Source organism: Diabrotica undecimpunctata, chromosome 1 (assembly GCF_040954645.1).
Source record: "Diabrotica undecimpunctata isolate CICGRU chromosome 1, icDiaUnde3, whole genome shotgun sequence".
Lineage (NCBI taxonomy): Eukaryota > Metazoa > Arthropoda > Insecta > Coleoptera > Chrysomelidae > Diabrotica > Diabrotica undecimpunctata.
In genome coordinates, this window is record NC_092803.1 from 168,462,727 (window position 1) to 168,481,281 (window position 18,555).

Genomic DNA, 18,555 nt, shown 5'->3' on the forward strand with positions numbered 1-18,555 from the left:
AAATAAATCGTAAGTTTGTAAGAAAAATTTCAACACCCCGTATCTCGGAAAAGGAAGCATTTGCAGACATAGGTTTATATAGCAAATTGTTATTTTTTGTGCAGAATCACTTCTGCAACGCAACTGTTAGTTGCGCATATGGGTACTAAATCTCTGTATATTTTACAAATAGTATTATTCAAAAGGAGAAAGTTTGAAAAACCGAGACTTTAAACCTCTATAACTCAGAAACAGTTGATTTCTGAGTCTTGGCGCAATGAAAACTTTGATCAGCATGACCGAAGCTACCTCTCTGCAAAGTTTCAACAAATTTAACTGAAACCACTTTTACATAAAAAAAAGTACCGGGATCATTTGAGGAACAATTCTAGAACACAATGCACAATTCGGGAAAAATTATAAAGTAAATGTATTAAACAAATTTTTATCACATGAATGTAAATATACAAGATGATGGGGAAAGAAGTAGTATTGTGATATTATATTCTCACTTATGTTTTTTTTTGTTTACAGAGTTGTCAGAGGGATCTAAAAAGATTGCGTGAAAAGGAATTAGGTCTTCAAGGAGACCTAGCCCAGGCTACCAAGGAAATTTTGAGGTTACGGGAACTACTGAAGGATTACAGCCCCAATGGCGACAGATCTCCAATGTAAATGTTATTATTTCTGTTCTTATAGCCTCAAAACTTACTGTAAACTCTTCTAGAAGCCATTTTCTTTTCTTTCCCTTAAAATTATTTCTTTTTCAGTTTTCCATTTTATTTTGAGTTTATATAGACTGTCTCACTTTCAGAATTCCACAATATACAAACTTACGACACTCTGTTTAGTTTATATATTTCTACAGAATATAGTCTAGAGACATAGATGTCAAAGTGTCAATTAGATGTCCGCACACTCTATACACAGTTGTCTCACTTTAAACAACTAGTACTAGTCCTTTTAGAATAAATAATTCTGTATATTTTTTTTAAACGTTCTAAAAATAAAAATAATTTCCAAACATTAAAAAAACGAATACTTGCTGCGAAAGGTGCATGTTATATTTTATGAAAAAATATACCTACAGTTTATTATAGAGGTAAATATATCTACTACTACTTATACTATTAATAATAAATCCACGCTCGCGCAAGCGTTAATTTGTGTTATACAGCTTCTGATTTATTATTGATATTTTATATATGTACCTCCAATACTTCTAGTTGAATAGGACTATGGTTTAACAAGAACTTTCATGTTTCCAGACATTTTCACAACGTATTTGCAACTCTAGATTATTCCTAAAGTGGGACTGACTGTCATAAAAAAATTACAATAATATATTCACATCACATAAAGATTCATATTTCCGTTAATACAACAATTTCTTTTTGTTTTGTGATATTTTTATACACTTATGAACTTGTATTACTTTTTCTTTTGAGGATTTTTATTTTTAGTTTTTAAATAATTTATTTGATGTACAATTATTATGTATATTATTATGAAAATACAAAGTTTACCAGCTACCCTAGGCGATTAAGGTTGGTAGTTCCCATGTTGGATTTTTTTGGAGTGAAAACGTTTAAAAAGTTAAATATGACAAGTAGACTTGTATTGTTTTGAGTCTTTATTGATGCATCTATATTCGCTACATTTCTCGTATATTTTCAATATATTTTAGTTTAACAATCCTCCTATGTTCCATGATAATTAATGTTATCAAATCTTTATTGTACCGTCTTCTAACGAAGGTTGGCGTTCACTTCTTTAAACGCTTCCCTATCTTTTGCAACGTGAAATATCTGTCCAACCTTGAGGTTAGTCCAATCTGGTATATTCTTCCCTCTAATCTTCTGAAGTGTAGAATAGAGTATTTATCGTTTCGAAATATGTGGCCCAGATACGATGTTTTTCTTATTTTATATTTATAAGCTTTCTGCCCTGTCAAATTCGTCTTAACACTTCTTAGTTTAAGACTTTTGCCTTATCAAATACGCCTGCGTTTCTCATTACATTATTTAGCAGGTATCGTAACTACTTTTTCAGCTAAATAAATCAAAAAGCTTTGTTGATTTATTATTACTATGTTGTAACGTGTCTTCGGATGCAAATTACTACGTATCCTAGTTGATGTTCCAGAATGATCTCGTTATTTTCATTGTAACTACGTGCACAATGGAAAGTTTTCATCCACTCCATCTTCATGTGTCTTGTGCTAAGATAATTTACGCAAATTTGTTTTGATTGATAAATTCTCTTCTGATATTTTGCTATCGTTGAAGCTTCATCCGAATCCGATAGGCGCGTGCGTAGTACTGCAGCGGTACAACTCTCTTCCTACTCTCTCTACGGCTACTTTTCGATCCTTTAGGTAATGAATATGACGTCAAAAAGATCTTATTGCTTTTGGAGTGACATGCAAAATGTTTTCGTGAAGTTTAAAGTTATGGGTGACATATTTCATTTCGAATATCATGTTTCAAAACAAGTTACATTTACTTTGTCATTAATGCCTGTGAAAGAAGACTCTGTTTATTTAGTAAAATTTAAACAAATTCCAACCCATTGCAGAGTGAAACCTGTCTCCTAGGGTAATCATAATTATACCAAAGTTAACATTCCCCAAAAATTCTGTTTCAGAAAAATTATTTACTAGGTGTATATAACAAAGTATTTATTAGATATTAAGTTTTTTGTATTTAGAAAAGAGAATAACGAGAAAAACCTAGTTTGTGCATATATTGTTATAGATTCTTTATTTTTACTTTGTTCTTGCGTTTTTTTAAGTTTGTACAACGGGATTACTTCATTTCACTGGTATTTATAGTATTTAGTTTATTCTTAAATATTATCTACTTAAAATATTGCTTATTTGCTACTTTATTTAACACATTTCTTGAAAAGTTCACCGTAATCATAAATAGAGTTTAGAAAAGTTTTATCATGATAACACGGATGTACACAAATATTGACAAAACATAAATAAACTAAAAAAAGTTATACAGTTATCGAGATATAATATGGGCGACAATATTGTCAGGGTTATTGGAAAATTCCCATTTTAACCCATAATACATAACTTAAATGCTGAATTCGAATCCGCTATCAGTTTTTCTGTATGTTACAGTTTTGGCTACACTAATCCAGAAAACATACATACAATTCTATTTTTTTTTAATTAAATTAATTTTTTTAATTGATATTTTGATCCAATATTCATGGACAGACATAAATATTGTAGTATAATTGAAGCGCCTGAGATCATCACCACAATTAAATAAACTTTGGCTTTACAATATTGTAAATTAAGAATATCAGCGAAATGAAGGAAACTCAAAACTGCAATATGTATTACTAATGTTAGGATGAATGTATCTTGTAGGTTGTGTACATAAGTTTCACACTTGCTTTCTATTTACCAGTTCGTCTTAGAGAAAAATGTTTTGTTAACTAAAAAACATTTATGAAAATGTGTGTTGTGTCTGAAAATTCAGACTTAGAATTTTATTATACCTGCTAGAATTTTCAGATGTTGAAAGTGCGGGACGTTTTTGAGTTGCACAATATACCAATATTTGGTTGAATGTAACTTTTTTGGTTATGAACCTAATTAAACAAAAATGCTTATAAATATTTATAATAAAAATATCGTTTGTCTATGGTATTATTATCGTTTCAATGCTTTTTCATACTGTCGTACTCATAAATCATACTATAACTATACTACTATATAATTATACTACTCTCTTTTCAGCTGGATCAATTATCTCAAATATTTTTCAAATTAATATTATTTCATGATCTTTGTTCCGAATCAATGCTGATGTCTGTTGTATGCTGATGAATCAATGAGTTGATACTGTTAACAGGTACACTACGGATCCAGAGTTCATTTTATCAAATTTTTGTCAATAAACTTTAATACATTTACACGCATTGATCTTTTTATCGTAAATCCGTTGACGTCATTCAATTTGACATTGTCATAGTCCTTTTCATCACATTTTTCTTTTGTGCGCATGCGGCAGTATCAGCCATTTTTTCGTACTAATTTTTTGTAAACAAGCATAGGTATGTAGATAAATATACAGTAACGAAAACACAAGGTTATTATTAACCTTATTATATGCAATAACAAGAAATAATGAAGAACGTATTGTTAAGTTTTAATACAGAATATACTGCTCCTTCGCAAAATGCTTGACTTGATAGGAAGAAACGTATAGCAATGTTGGGGTGTTTTAATGAATGACAAACCAATTAATTGGTTTCAATACATTTACCTGGTAGCAGCATACATTAAAGGGTTCAGATCAGATTCAACACAACTCAAACTATGACAAATAAAGCTTTTATTCTAAAAGACATAGTTTTCATATTTGCTGGATTAATCTACAGATATGTACTGTAGTTTCTTCAGTTAGAATATGCGTTAACGTCTGTTGATGTTGCCAATACCCTGGTGTTGCCCTTAATAACTTTTTAAATACATATCTGGTAAAAACATACTATGAAACCAGCATCGATACACATCAGTAGTTTCACATTATTAATTGATAACCTACTGATCATGGGTGATATGATTTTGACTATGATATTCTACCGACATAGTGCGGATCCCTCAATTTCTGAATTAAGAGAACACGTCAACTTATGCATCCAAAGAAATTGTTTCATTATAGGTAATCTCCTCTGTTGTTGACATATTTCATCCACCGATGTTCAGATACCGCTCTTCTCTCTCTGTGGTGTTCTGAAAATACTACAGAATACTTGTCTGCAACCGCAATGGCTTTTTGACTGAACAAAAAACACTGACAAGTACAGAAGGTTTTCAATTTTGGGAATAAATGGAAGTCTGAGGAGACTAAATCCGTGGAATAGGCTGGATTTTCCAGATCCGCATGGTGCAGATTCCTCAATTTCTCAATTGCCAAAAAACTTTGTCGAAATACATTGTCATGATGGAAAATGATTTTTTTTGTGTCATATCTTTTTTCATAAATAGTTGTGTTCTGAAGTTGAAAGTAATAGTTATAGTTTTATCCGGCGCAAGCAGACGATTAGCAAAATTCCTTATATATGGCAAAATTTGTCGATGATTTCCAGATTGGTTACAGTTTTTAGTCTTAAAACTTGGTCGCCCACCATTCCTTGTCACTATGATGAAAGTTGAAGCGTCGTAATACACATGTACAAACCACAAATCAGTCAGTATTAAAAATTAAACTACATTTTTTACGAAAAATTCAATTTACCCTTTTTATTTAATTTTCAACACCAAGCCCAACCTAAATACTTCAAACGACTGCCTATAATCAACTATTGCTTAAACGTGTACCAATGTAGGGGATAAATCATTTTGAGTACCCTTGAGATCTCTGACATGGACAAACAACTTGTCAGATCGTCATAGTACATCACTGTACCTAGACATATTTCATACTTCTCTATTACTTAAAATCGTATGAGTACCTGTATCTCTCTGTCAATAAATCTCTAAATCTCGCATATTCATTACTGAGATAACTAAACATTTACTTTAGTGTATGGCAATATTTTGATTTCCAAATAAATGTCCTTCCACAGCGATAAAATATCTGAAAATTCGGGCAAAAATACTAACAAATATTTTTGAGATATGAGTATTCTTTAAAATATAAAACAAAACGAATTTCAACGACTATTCAAGAACTAATTTAACCTGTAGAAGCTTCTATTTCCATTTAAGAATGTACACCATAGATTACGATTAAACATGAATTTTCTGTTCTGTATACGTTGATTTTGTATTACTTGGAAATCTGTAAGGATGTAATAGTTTATCTATAGGTGTTATAGATTTTAAAATATAGGATTTGGATATCCAATTACTAAATAAAATATAATTATCATTTGTCGATTTTTGTAATTCCTCTAAATCGCTTTTTATTTCCGTTCAACTAAACTAACACCTATGCATTGATATATTTATTTTTAAAACCTAAATAAACTGATTTTGTTTACGCTGTGCAAGTATTTTTATCCGAACTTGAATAGTTGAACAGTTTTGTAATTAAAATTAACTTTTTTATTTAGAAGGATGCTTCTATTATTACTTAAGATTGCAATAAACATAAGTGTTCTTTTGTACAAGTTATTTAACTGTTTTTATGTACCTTGATTTTTGTCTTAATGGCGATACTTTTGCTGCATCAAAACCTAATAAATATGTATGTCATGATTTGTTTTTTATTCTCTGTAACCTTTTTTAGACATAGAAAGCAGAAAACTAGTTAAAATTAAAACTTCTTTAGCGACATTGTGCACTTTTTGGATGGAAAAAAAAATGGAAAATTAAATATGCGACCTTCACCGCTACGCAAACTGATCACGAAGTCAAACAGCTCGAGAATCGCTCGACGGATCGTGACGTATGAGGTCTGTTGGAAAAGGGAGATGATAAATAGTACAATGACGGAAAAAACAAACATGGCGGTATTTCCAAAAGGATATTACATCATATCTATGTTGCTACTAGTCCGATTGGAGCGTGTAATACGTTAAATGAAAGAGGAGAGGATAAAGATTATACTAAGATAGAAAAAACAAACAAAGACGACTACCAAAAGGGCACTACACAGCATCTTCACTATTAATGAACGTATAGTTACATACGAGATATCACAGGACACTATGGATGAAAATAGATTTACTATAAGACAAATCCTGATTTATTGACTTAAAGGCCTCTGGCTGAGTACAAAATAAATAACTGATCGAATCCTAACATGCGACATAGCAAATGAAAGGAGAGGATATAACGAGTATATTAAGATCGAAAAAACAAATAATGCGACTACTAAAAGGACACTACACAGCATCTTCGTTATTAATGAACTTATAGTTACATACGAGACTTCATAGGGCACTATGGATGAACATAGATTTACTATAAGACAATGTTACATTTACTGATTTATTGACTTGTAGCATGATCTTTTTACTTTAACTATCGAATATTCAAGTATATAAAAATTATTTGATACGCCCTTGGGCGGTACATAACAGTGATCTGAAGTTACTTAAATGCTCCTGGCTAATACGACACAGCGACCTGAAGTTTTTTTACCCAAATGTATTTAAGGAGTCATCTAAAAAAAATATTAACTGCGTAATGGTCGATTTCGACTTCGGTTTAATTGCGTTATAATTTAAATAAGTTCACACAAAGGGAGAAATCCGGATTGTGTAGCGGTCAAGAGAACGAAGCGGGGTCTGAACGGCGAAACATCATTCTCGGAGAGTTTAGAAAAGCTGTAGTTTGGCTTAATTTCATGAGTTTTGGTTAGAAAAAGGTGATTTAAGCTCAAAATGATATGTGGCAGTCTTTGTAAAGTGAGATAATCACCGGTTTGTTGCTGTATTCTGTGACAGACAATTTAATAACAGCGTCATGAAGACCCAATAAGCCGTTTTAAGTAGAAAATAGACAGCCGAGTTTTAAGGAAACACATATTGTTATCATCCAGGATAAACGGAAGCCCGAAGGCAAGTTAAACGGTTTTTTAAGGAACGTTCATTAGAAGCATTATAGAGCTTATTTAAATCTCGTAGAAGAGAGGAAATTTCTGTAGTAAATTTTTAAGCTTCCACTAAAGGGTCAGAATTACCGAAAGAGTTCTCAAAAAAAAAACAATTAGTTGCGTTTCTTGAAAGGAGAATGAGGTGTCAGTTTCAGCCCATAAATTGTGAATGGTAGAGCGAGTTATGTTGCTTATTATTTGTTGTTCAGGTACTTGTGATTTGGATTTTTTGGATAATTGAATTTGAATAATTTGTGATGTAATCGCTTCAGAAGGAGCTAGAGTATTGGGATCGGGAAAACTAAGGGTCTTTGGTAAGATAGGGGGTGGAGTTTCCATGAATGAGGTCTTTTGTCATCAGGTTTCGGTGACTGCGTAGATATGAAGGTGGTAGGAAGGTTCTGAAAGTCATCAGTAAAATTCTACACATTGTTAGCGATACTATCAAGATGAGGAATGTGGGAAATATGATACGACAGATTTTTCATTTGGTTGGGAGGATATAGGACTGGATATATTGGGACAGGTGCGTGACTCGGCTGTCGACAAAGGAAGCATTCCTTTGTCGACAGCCGAAGTTGTCTGTTGATATAAATATTCTACGCGGGATATTTTCATGAACAATGAGAACCGAAGTTTGTAGGGAGAAGTCTTCCCGTTCCGGATTTATATAAGTTACACTTCGAAAGCTCATAACGTGAGCATATGCGTCGTCAGTTGTACCGCATTTGACATGAGTGAGAGCTATAATGGCTAAATTAAATTTAATCCAAGATCAGAGGGAGCTTTTTCAACAACAGAATATGGGATAGAAGGGCTGACATTAGACACTAAACTTCTTTTTGCAATGGAGATAAGTCTGCGTATGAGGATAACTTGAGAGTTAATTGTAATACTTGGAGCAGTTTTTAAAAGATTATCAACTTACTCAGAGGAAGATAGATATATACAGATACCAAAACATTTTTCAGCGTAACAATTGTGCTGATTGCCTTAATATAATTAAAAATAACAGTGTTGGGAGCGGGGGCATTATGATAGCTTGATCACGTGAAGGAGTAGGGGGTGGCTATTGAAAGAGTAGCAGCTGCATAAGATCGTTGAGTTTTGCTTGTGGAAGGAGATCGGTTTTGGAGTGGTAGTAAAGAGGTAGATTAAGATGTATTTTTAGAGATGGAATCAGGGGTTACGAAAGATTGATTAAACATATTGCGATTCTGGATGCCAAAATCGCAACACTTGGAAATAAAAGATATTTATTTTATAGAGATTATACCAATATTTACTCGACAAAAGTTTACTTACTATTGGCCTATTAATGTTTCTTGTCACTAAACAAAACAAAAACATACGCCAATCGCCAAATTAATAAAAACATGTATTATTGGACTTCCAAATAAAACACTGCCAACTTGTGAATGACTTCATATTTTTAATTTCTCCCTTTCTTCTGAAACTTTACGTCTTTTTTTAATCCTTCATAAGCATCATCTAGTCTAGTCGGCAATAATTTGTTAACAGTCTTCAACTTAAATTTGTTGACAGTCTTCAACTTAAATGATCCCAAAACCGGTCCTGCAACACGGAATTTTAAATTTGCATTCATGACAGTGACAGTGACATATTTAAAAATAAACATATACATATAGGTTAGGTTCCCACTAAATTTAAACTGATTTTAAAAAACTTAGTTTAATAAAAGTAATAGGTAGGAAGGTAGGTGTTACACTGCTTTGCCTAATAAGTAACAAATAAACTATTGTGATTATTTCGGTAAGAATTAAAAAAATGTGCTATTTCCATAATTATAACAGTATTATCTGCACTATTATTCAAAATGGATAATAATAATAATAGAACAGAAGTAGTTGACGCCGCTAATTTAACTAATATAAAATAGTGGTTTATGGCAAACCTTCATCATTCATACAATATTAACATAAAATTTCTTGTAAATATTCAATAAATAGTTGATAGTTGAGTACAAAATATGAAGAAAACATGTTTAATTCATTTTTACTTCATTTTAATGTTTATAGCGGATTACAGGTTCATGTTATTAAAAAGAATGGTTCACATAAAATGCAGAGACATATTCTATCCACTTAGCGAGGTTAAGAGATTCCAAATAAAAGATGAACAAGTTCCTTGGTCAGTCACTCTTAATGAATATGATCCACCTGAATACAATTCAAAAGTTCTCATTAATAAACCTTGGGCGGATCCCCCTCTTAACGATAGCCTTTTTAATCCAAAGTGGAATCAATTAGATGGAAAAATTAACAGGCAAAGCCATACAGGTTTGTTGGAGAATTTTTTAGCTTTTTTAACTAATTAATTTAAAATGTTGTTATGATTGTCTACTAATCCAATAAAATGATGTTGTATAAGAAACAATTTTGCACATATTACTCACTTTGTTAATCCATTTGTTAAATATTAGTAGAATAAGTTACGGGAATTATTAATGCATGAAACATTTTTATATCTGTATGCTCTATTCCTGTTGATGAGATTTCATGAAAATCAGAGGTGATTCTGCCCACATTGAATTTTAAATATTTAATATTTTAAATTTCTTTAATTTACAGACATATATGAATAGGATTTTCAAATCTGCCAATATCATATTTATTCTGTCAATCTGGTCTGGATTTGAAATTATACTAAAATATAAATAGATCACAAATTTTTGCCGCTGTCTAGTAGTACATTTATCAGAAAGAAAAGATACGCTGAAAGAAGGGTTCTTGTTCATAGACAGGAATTTTCGTTTTTCAGGTACGTACAACATTGTTGATGGCAGACCACTAAATCCAGAAGGAAGAACAGGAATTAAAGGAAGGGGAGTTCTAGGTAAATGGGGACCAAATCATGCAGCAGATCCTGTTGTTACAAGGTGGAAAATGGATAACAACTTAAAAGTCATAAACAACACTACAAATTTACCCATTCTTCAGTTCTGTGCAATTCAAAGAAAAGATAGTAAACAATGGGCTATACCAGGAGGGATGGTGGATCCAGGAGAAAAAGTAAGCTTAATAAAATTTTCCTATAATTTTTTTTCTTTAAATTGTTTTAAATGTGTAGAAAGATAGATAGATGTCTGAAAAATAGAGAAGCATGAAGTTTCCGGTTTTTGCCCAGTTGTTATTTCATTTTAATGATGAAAATAACATACCAAATCATATATGGCTCGATAACACAAAGAGTCCCCTAAAACTCAATTCTTTTGATACATACAAAAAATGTGCAAAATTTGAAAACACTTTGAAAACACTTAACATACATACGTAGGCGGTCCGATAAGTACTTAGCCTCACCGCCCGATAGCGCCACTGTCGCAAGAGAAATTTACTATCATGTAATATGACTTGTAGTTTTGTTTTGACTGCATGTAGAAACGGGCGTGTCCGCGAAAATCCAGGATCTCGTATTGGCAGGTCGCTAAAGAAAGGTATGCCAGACAGCTGAGATGGTAGGCATCTCAAAAGACCGTGTGGGTCAGGTCGCTAAAGAAAGGTATGCCAGACAGCTGAGATGGTAGGCATCTCAAAAGACCGTGTGGGTCATATCCTGCATCAAATTTTGGTCATGAGTAAGTGTCGGCGTGTTGGTGGCCGCGTTTGCTCACTCTGGTCAACAAGCTCAACCTTAAGACCACTTCAGAGCAGTGTATAAGCGTAATTCGAAGGAGTTCCTGCGCCATTTTGTAATCGTCAACGAAACATGGCCACCATTATCTTGGATTTACAAGGTGTGATCTATATCTACTACCTAGAGAAGAGGAGGACGGTCACAGGGCTCTACCATGCCGAATTGTTGGACCGATTCGACGCCTAATTGCAGAAGAAAAAAGTGCTCTCTCACCATGACAACAAGTTCTTTTTGTTTCCAAACATAAAAAGGCACTGCCCGGCAAAAATTTAAGTTGAATGAGGAGTTTAAGGTCGAATTTCTCCAAAATTTTCGTTGTTCTTTTATAGACTAAGTACTTATCGGACCGAGCTAGTACTTTAATTAGCGGTTTAGATGCTTTAGAGTCGATTAATTTCTAGTATTTTGTACTTCCTGCGCCTTGTATTATTCTTCCTTTCAATAATAATTATTATTTGTGTTAGCCTCTAATCAGTCCCTCTGCTAGGGTATAAGGTGCCCGCCTGTAAAACTAGGATTGACGCCCTCCGGTTTTTTAAGATTCAATTATATTTACCTAATCTTTTGGCAATCGTACAAAATTTAGTATTTAACTAAACGAAAATAATAACTTCAAAACCTCAATATTATGCTTGTGCAGTAGTGTGAAACTGCAATGCACTACAGCATACTTACCAAATATAATTGTATGTTAATTGTTAAGCTGACAAACTTATCTGTATTACTAATCATATTCTTCTTCTTCAAGTGCCCTGTCTGTTGCGAATGTTGGCTATTAACATGGCAATTCTGATCTTGTTTGCGGCGCTTCTGAATAGTTCGACCGATGTGAGCCCGAACCACTTCCTCAGATTTTGGAGCCACGAGTGTCTTCTCCTGCCTGGCCCTCGCTTACTGTCTATTTTTCCCTGGACAATCAATTTCAGTAGACGGTACTTATCGTGTCTCAATATGTGGCCTAGATATTCAAGCTTTCTTTGTTTAATTGTATTCACGATTTCTTTCTCCTTTCCGATTCTTTGGATTACCTCTATGTTGGTGACATGTTCGGTCCAGGATATACGAAGAATGAGTCGGTACACCCACATTTCGAATGCTTCTAGTTTTCTCGTTAGCGTCTCCGTCAGCGTCCAGGCTTCCACACCATACAGTAAGATCGGAAAAATGTAGCATTGAACTAGACGTAGTTTTAGGGGAAGAGACAAATTCCTGCTTATGAGGAGCTTTTTCATATTGCTAAATGCTGCTCTAGCTCGTTCTATTCTCGCCTTAATTTCTGTGCCTGTTCCCATTTTGTATTTACGTTGGTGCCAAGGTACACATAAGATTCTACATGGTCAATTAGTATGTTACTTATCCGTAACTGTCGAGCAGGCTCTTGCTTCCTGCTTATCAGCATCCACTTTGTCTTCTTGAAGTTGAGGCTCAGGCCGTATTCCTCACTAACTGAATAAACTCTTTCCATTACCTGCTGTAATTCGTCTATGGTACTGGCAAGGATCACCGTGTCGTCGGCATATCTTATATTGTTCGTTAACTCACCGTTTATTTTTATGCCTTCATTTGCATTTTCCATACATTTGTTAAATATTTCTTCGGAATAAATATTGAATAGGAGTGGGGATAATATACACCCCTGACGAACACCTCTTTTGATCTGTACACTTTCAGTGAGTTAGTTGCCAATTTTTTGCTCTTGCTGTTTGACCCCAGTATAGGTTTGCCACAATTCGAATGTCCTTGTCGTCAATACCTGTCTTTCGCAGAATATCTATCAATTGTTCATGATTGACATTGTCAAATGCTTTTCTAAAATCCACAAAGCACAAATACACGTCCTTATCAACGTCTCTACACCGCTGTATAAGCACCTGGAAAGCGAAAATTGTTTCTCTAGTTCCAGGTGCTTTCCGAAAGCCAAACTGCGATCCATCAATATTTGACTCACATTTATCATATATTCTTCTATGAATGATCTTAGTGAACGCTTTAGTAACATGATTGATCAAGCTTATAAGCCGGTAGTCATCACAGATCTGGGCATTTGGTTTCTTCGGGATTGTAATAAATGTTGACTGCAGCCAGTTCTCCGGGATTTTACCGCTATTATATATGTTGTTAAAAAGTTTAACTAGATTATCAAGGAACTGTTTGTCTGATTTACATAGGATCTTTAATATTTCGCAGGGTACATTGTCCGGACCTGCTGACTTATTGTTTTTTAGTGCTGCAATGGCATCTTCTATCTCCGATTTAAGGATTGAAGGTCATGTTTCTCCTTCTCCATATAGGTGATCATCAGTCCTGTCAGATGCAAATAATTTTTCTATGTATGATTTCCATGTTTCTAAGATCGTTGATGGCTCCGAGATAAGATTTCCATCGCCATCTTTTATGCTGTTGGGTGACTTATTGAATTTTCTCTTGTTTGTCATTGATTTTATTTTTTTGTGCATATTGTAACTGTCTTATTTTCGTTCGTATTGTTCTATTTCCCTGCATTCGTTGGAAAACCATTTTTCTTTGGCTTCTCGAATTTTCGTTCTTATGATTTTGTGGATCTGCTGGTATTTTTATTCTTGAATTTACGTCTTTCATCCATCATATCCATTATCTCATCAGACATCCATTCTTTCTTCTTCGGTCTGTCACGCTTTAATAGAGTCGCGCATGTTGTTTGGATTGCTTCCCTCGATTTATCCCATCTCTCTATTATATCCGACGTGTTTTCGTTAATGTAGTTTATTTTTTTTCCTAGTTGTTCTCGTACTTTTATTTCGGTTTCTGGGTTAGTGAGTTTCTTAATAGCAATTGTGTTTAAATTAGATCTTTTCTCGAGCCGTTTTACTCTCATGACTAATCATATAGAATACAAAATTGACAAAGCTCCTGATAAACTAAAAATTGTATGTAAAATGTTGCTGACTGCTGATACAAACTTTTAAACAACTTCGATTTGAAGAAAATATACGAAACATTTCAAATAAGTGCAAAGTTGTTTGTTTTGCATGCAAAAATAATATATTTACCAATAAATTCTATTACAACACGGTAGGAATTCTGTGCTTTACGTTTGGGATGCAAAAATAACACACAGATTAGCGTATTATGACTGCAACTTAAACCACATTTAAAAAATTAATTTTTCTATTCTACTATTTTGTATAACATTTACAGAAAAAAAGCTCATTTTGGCGCCCCCGAAACAAAAGCGCCCGTCTGCAGTGCATTCCTTAAAGGCCTGTTATCGCCGGCCCTGCCTCTAATGATATACCTTTCCATTATTATTTTTCTAAGCTTAAATTAAATTTTAACTTGAAAGTTACATATTTTTGAGACTTTAAATGGTTCTCTCACAGTTTTTGGTAGACAATTGTAGAAACGTTAGTATTCCATGCACATTTCACATTGTCGATGATCTTGTAAAAACCAAAACAACTAAGTCTAAACTAATTTACCAATGTAGAGTTAGTATTTTTAAAGTGTCCTTAAAAATTATCATTAAACTTATTTAAAAGTATAGGTTTTATATAACGGAAAAGTACTAACGGTAAATTTATATCTTGTAGATTATTTAAAAATAGGCCTTATCAGCAAATCTGACTGACGATAATTTTATAAAAGAAAATAAGTTTATAAAGTTTAAATATAAGTAGTGATTTGTCTAAATCCCTACTAACAGGAAACCACGTGTTTTATATAAATTATTTAACTGGCCCACTTGTATCACAACGTTTGTCACGCAAGGATTTTGTAATTTACGTTTATTTTTATTTGCTGCTTCCTTTTGGTCCCTTTTACCTGTTCTTCTTCTTCTATTTCCATGACCAGTATTGATCGGTGGATATTACGCTACCTACCACATTGGTTATCATGGCTTTATTTACAGCTACTCTAATTAATTACGTAGACTAAGTCTATTGGTTCATCTGTGTAAGAAACTCCCCATTTCTAACTCTGCCGTCTAGTTTATCTTTAATATTTTTATATATTATTCACAGCTCGTGTAAATGCAGCTACTTAGCGTTCATGCCTCTACTTACATAGTAAGTAGTGGAAATATTTAACAAACTGTCATTCTAACCTGATGATCAACACCAAGATGCCTGTAGGACGTTGCAACCATCAAACAACCCATCAGAAACGGTGGGTGCCAATGGGTAATAAATGTAATAATATAACTACCTCCGAAAGTTGGAAGCCAATGTAGAACAATCAGCTAATTGTTAGGCCTTGTCTAGCTCATTTTCTCAGATGTGAGGACGTCTTATCTTAGAAGTAAATCAGAAAAATGAGTTTGGCTAGGACAAATAAACTAAGATATTAACTAAGCTTATTTTTTATACATAAAAAATATAAAATTCAAATTATATATATATATATATATATATATATATATATATATATATATATATATATATATATATATATATATATATATATATATATATATATAAATTTGCGAAAAAAAAAAATGCTTCATGTAAGGTAAATAAGATTATTTCACTCGATTAAATGATAATTTAAATTGCTTAAACAAGACTTTTTAACTGAAACAAGTGCCTGGTCAGTAACGAGTATTCACCCCTCTAGCTCTTATTACTGCTTGAATCATTCTCCGCATCCTTGCAAATAAATTTTGGACATATCCTTGGGGAATTCCATTCCATTCATTATGTGTAGCAAGCCGAAGATATCTACCCGTAGTTTGAAGGGGATTTCTTGTCGTATGCGGCGTTTTAGCTGATCCCACATGTGCTCCATTTGATTGAAATCCGGGCTAAATGTGGTCTAATCTTCGAATTTTTACCCCATCAAGATAGTTACTCACTATGACAACAGCATGTGGTCGTGCATTAACATGAATCTGTCATATCCAATGTAACCAACATATGTCAAAACATGATCTTGTAGGATGTTTTGAATGTAAGAGTCACCAGTCATCCATTCAATCAATACTTCCACAAGTACGGTTCACTTCCACTACCAACTAATACCTCCCCAAAGCATTACGCCACTGCCTCTAAAACTAACGGTCTGGGCCAGATTCCAGGTGGAGAATCGTTATCCAACTTTTCTGTAGACGTGGTATCGACCATCTTTCTTCCATAATAGGATTCTGGTCTGATCAGTGAAAAGAACATTTTTCCAGTTGTCAATATTTAACGGAATATGTTTCAAATTCTAAACGAATTTGAAATATGATTTTTAAGAAGATGTGAAAAGGGCTCCTAGGCTTTAGGTTTGCTTCTTTTAATCTTCGTCTATTTTTAAACTTACATTAACTTGTCTTACACTCTTAACTCTTACATTAACATTTAGTAGCTCTTTTTCCGAGGAGCATCAAAGTCAATAAGCGATTTCGTGTAGAATTAATAAACAAAAAATACATCTTGAGCGTCCTTGACCAGGATTACGTATAAAATTTCCCGTCTCGTGGTACCTTCATAAATATTCGAAACTGTAGATTAACTTCTTCTGAGACGTCGTGCGATGTCTTCTTGTGTATATCCGTCCTCGTACTACAAAAAAATGAAAAATTCCAAAATATTCGATATTTTTGTCCATGAGTTTATTTTTTTCGATAGCTCTATATAAACTTATGATCAGAATTTAAATTATAGTATTTTAGGTGAACGAGACACTCCAAAGAGAATTTCAAGAAGAAGCCCTAAACAGCCTACAAACATCTAAAGAACAAGCAGAAAGAGATGCTCAAATAATAAAAGATTTTTTTAAAACTGGCGTAGAAATATATAAAGGGTATGTGGATGACCCTAGAAATACTGATAATTCATGGATGGAAACAGTGGTTTACAATTTCCATGACGATGACGGTCGCCATGTTGGAAAGTTTAATTTGACAGCGGGTGATGATGCGCAAAATGTTACGTGGATGGATGTCGATAGAAATATAGATTTGTACGCAAGTCATTCCAATTTTATTAAAGCCGTTGTGGATAAATTAGGAAGTCACTGGTGAGATATTTATGCCATAAAATAAGAATCAATCATATGTATTTTCTACACAATAAAGATATTTTCTTTAACTTTTAGTTGTTATTTATAAACCTTCTTTAAACAATCATATTAAAGAGTTCAATAAACAACAAAATTCGTAAATAAGAAGCACCTAAAGAAATATACCCAATAAAGAAGGCAAAACATCTCATCTGAGTTTCATTAGTAAAATCATGATAATATTAAATAATTATACATTTAATGCCAGCATAAAGCTTTATTCTACGTTAATAATTAACAATAAAGCAGGTTAAAAAAATTACGATAGGCCAGAAAAAGGAAAATTAACCCGACGCCGATTTGGTGAGGTATCACATGCTTCAGTGAGTTTAAAATGTGTGCCAATAATTTGATCTGCAAATTAGCGCCACCTGCGGTTCAGTATCTTTTGTTAAAAACTTGAATCCTGTCTCTCAGTTAGTTTAGGAATATAATTTGTAAAAAAGCTCTTTGTTCTATTACTCTAAAAATGAGTGCGTTTTTTTTTAAGCTGTAAAATGAGATTTTTTAAATACTCAAGTACGGATTTTGCAATGTTTGTCAATATTAGTTGCTATTGTTTTAAGTTTGTTATATTTAGAAATATAAATTAGGAAATATATTGGCACTCATTGTTTTAGATTATCTAATAGAAAACACCACAATCAACCTCTCATTTATACTAACCTTCCTATACAAATTTGCCGATGACATTATCTGTGCCGTACCAAACGGTCTCGACACCATCTTGAATATGTTTAACTCTTTTAATGACGGTTCAATTTACTGTTAAGTAAATAGCATCTAGAAACTAACAATAGCGTATCTTTCTTGGACACTAAAGTAATCCCCACGGAAGACAATCATATAATACTAGCTTGGTACCAAAAACCTACTACATCAAACATATTTCTAAACTTTGCTTTCAACCACCCAAAAAACCAGAAATACACTACAGTTCTTGCTATGAAAAATAAAATACTCCATACATATGACGACCGGTTTATAAGTAACAATCAAAGCAAATTATTTGATATATTTATTAACAACAGTTATCCGAGGACACTCCGTAAACAATTAATTTACAACTCCCTCTATTATGGTGGACCATTAGATAGATATGCTCCACAAGACTTTGAATACAAAAGATTTCCATTCATTGGTAACTTGATGAATAAAATCTTGCTTGTTTTTTTCTTCTCTTATCTGACGGAGATCTTCAAGAGTTACAGTGTGAAGGGGATTCCACCCTTTTTCATTGTTTTATCACTGCTTATTGAGTTTGACAGTCGTTGCTCCTCATGGATGCTAATATAACAAAATTTATATTTTGAACAGTTAACCAATC

General features: G+C 33.1%; 2 protein-coding genes across 9 annotated transcripts in view; both read left to right on the forward strand.

The window, feature by feature from the left end:
* Nucleotides 1-6,208, forward strand: part of RapGAP1 (Rap GTPase activating protein 1) — a 738,255-nt gene extending 732,047 nt beyond the window's left edge. For all 5 annotated transcript variants that reach the window (XM_072520469.1, XM_072520468.1, XM_072520471.1 and 2 more), the window contains one exon: nt 514-6,208. In XM_072520469.1, the coding sequence (XP_072376570.1) occupies nt 514-654 (141 nt within the window). In that variant the 3' untranslated portion in view covers nt 655-6,208. The remainder of the gene's footprint in view (nt 1-513) is intronic.
* A 2,935-nt stretch (nt 6,209-9,143) lies between these two features.
* LOC140432527 (ADP-ribose pyrophosphatase, mitochondrial) lies at nt 9,144-17,257 on the forward strand. Of its 4 annotated transcripts, none has more exons than XM_072520477.1 (4): nt 9,144-9,266; nt 9,600-9,850; nt 10,332-10,582; nt 16,840-17,257. In XM_072520477.1, exons 2-4 carry the CDS (start codon nt 9,604-9,606, stop codon nt 17,188-17,190), a joined length of 849 nt encoding a protein of 282 aa, XP_072376578.1. In that variant the 5' UTR covers nt 9,144-9,266; nt 9,600-9,603; the 3' UTR covers nt 17,191-17,257. The 4 variants fall into 4 exon arrangements, with proteins under 4 accessions (XP_072376578.1, XP_072376577.1, XP_072376575.1 ...); XM_072520476.1 differs by having other exon boundaries at nt 9,153-9,266; nt 9,590-9,850; XM_072520474.1 differs by having other exon boundaries at nt 9,171-9,323; nt 9,590-9,850.
* Nucleotides 17,258-18,555: the final 1,298 nt, after the last annotated feature.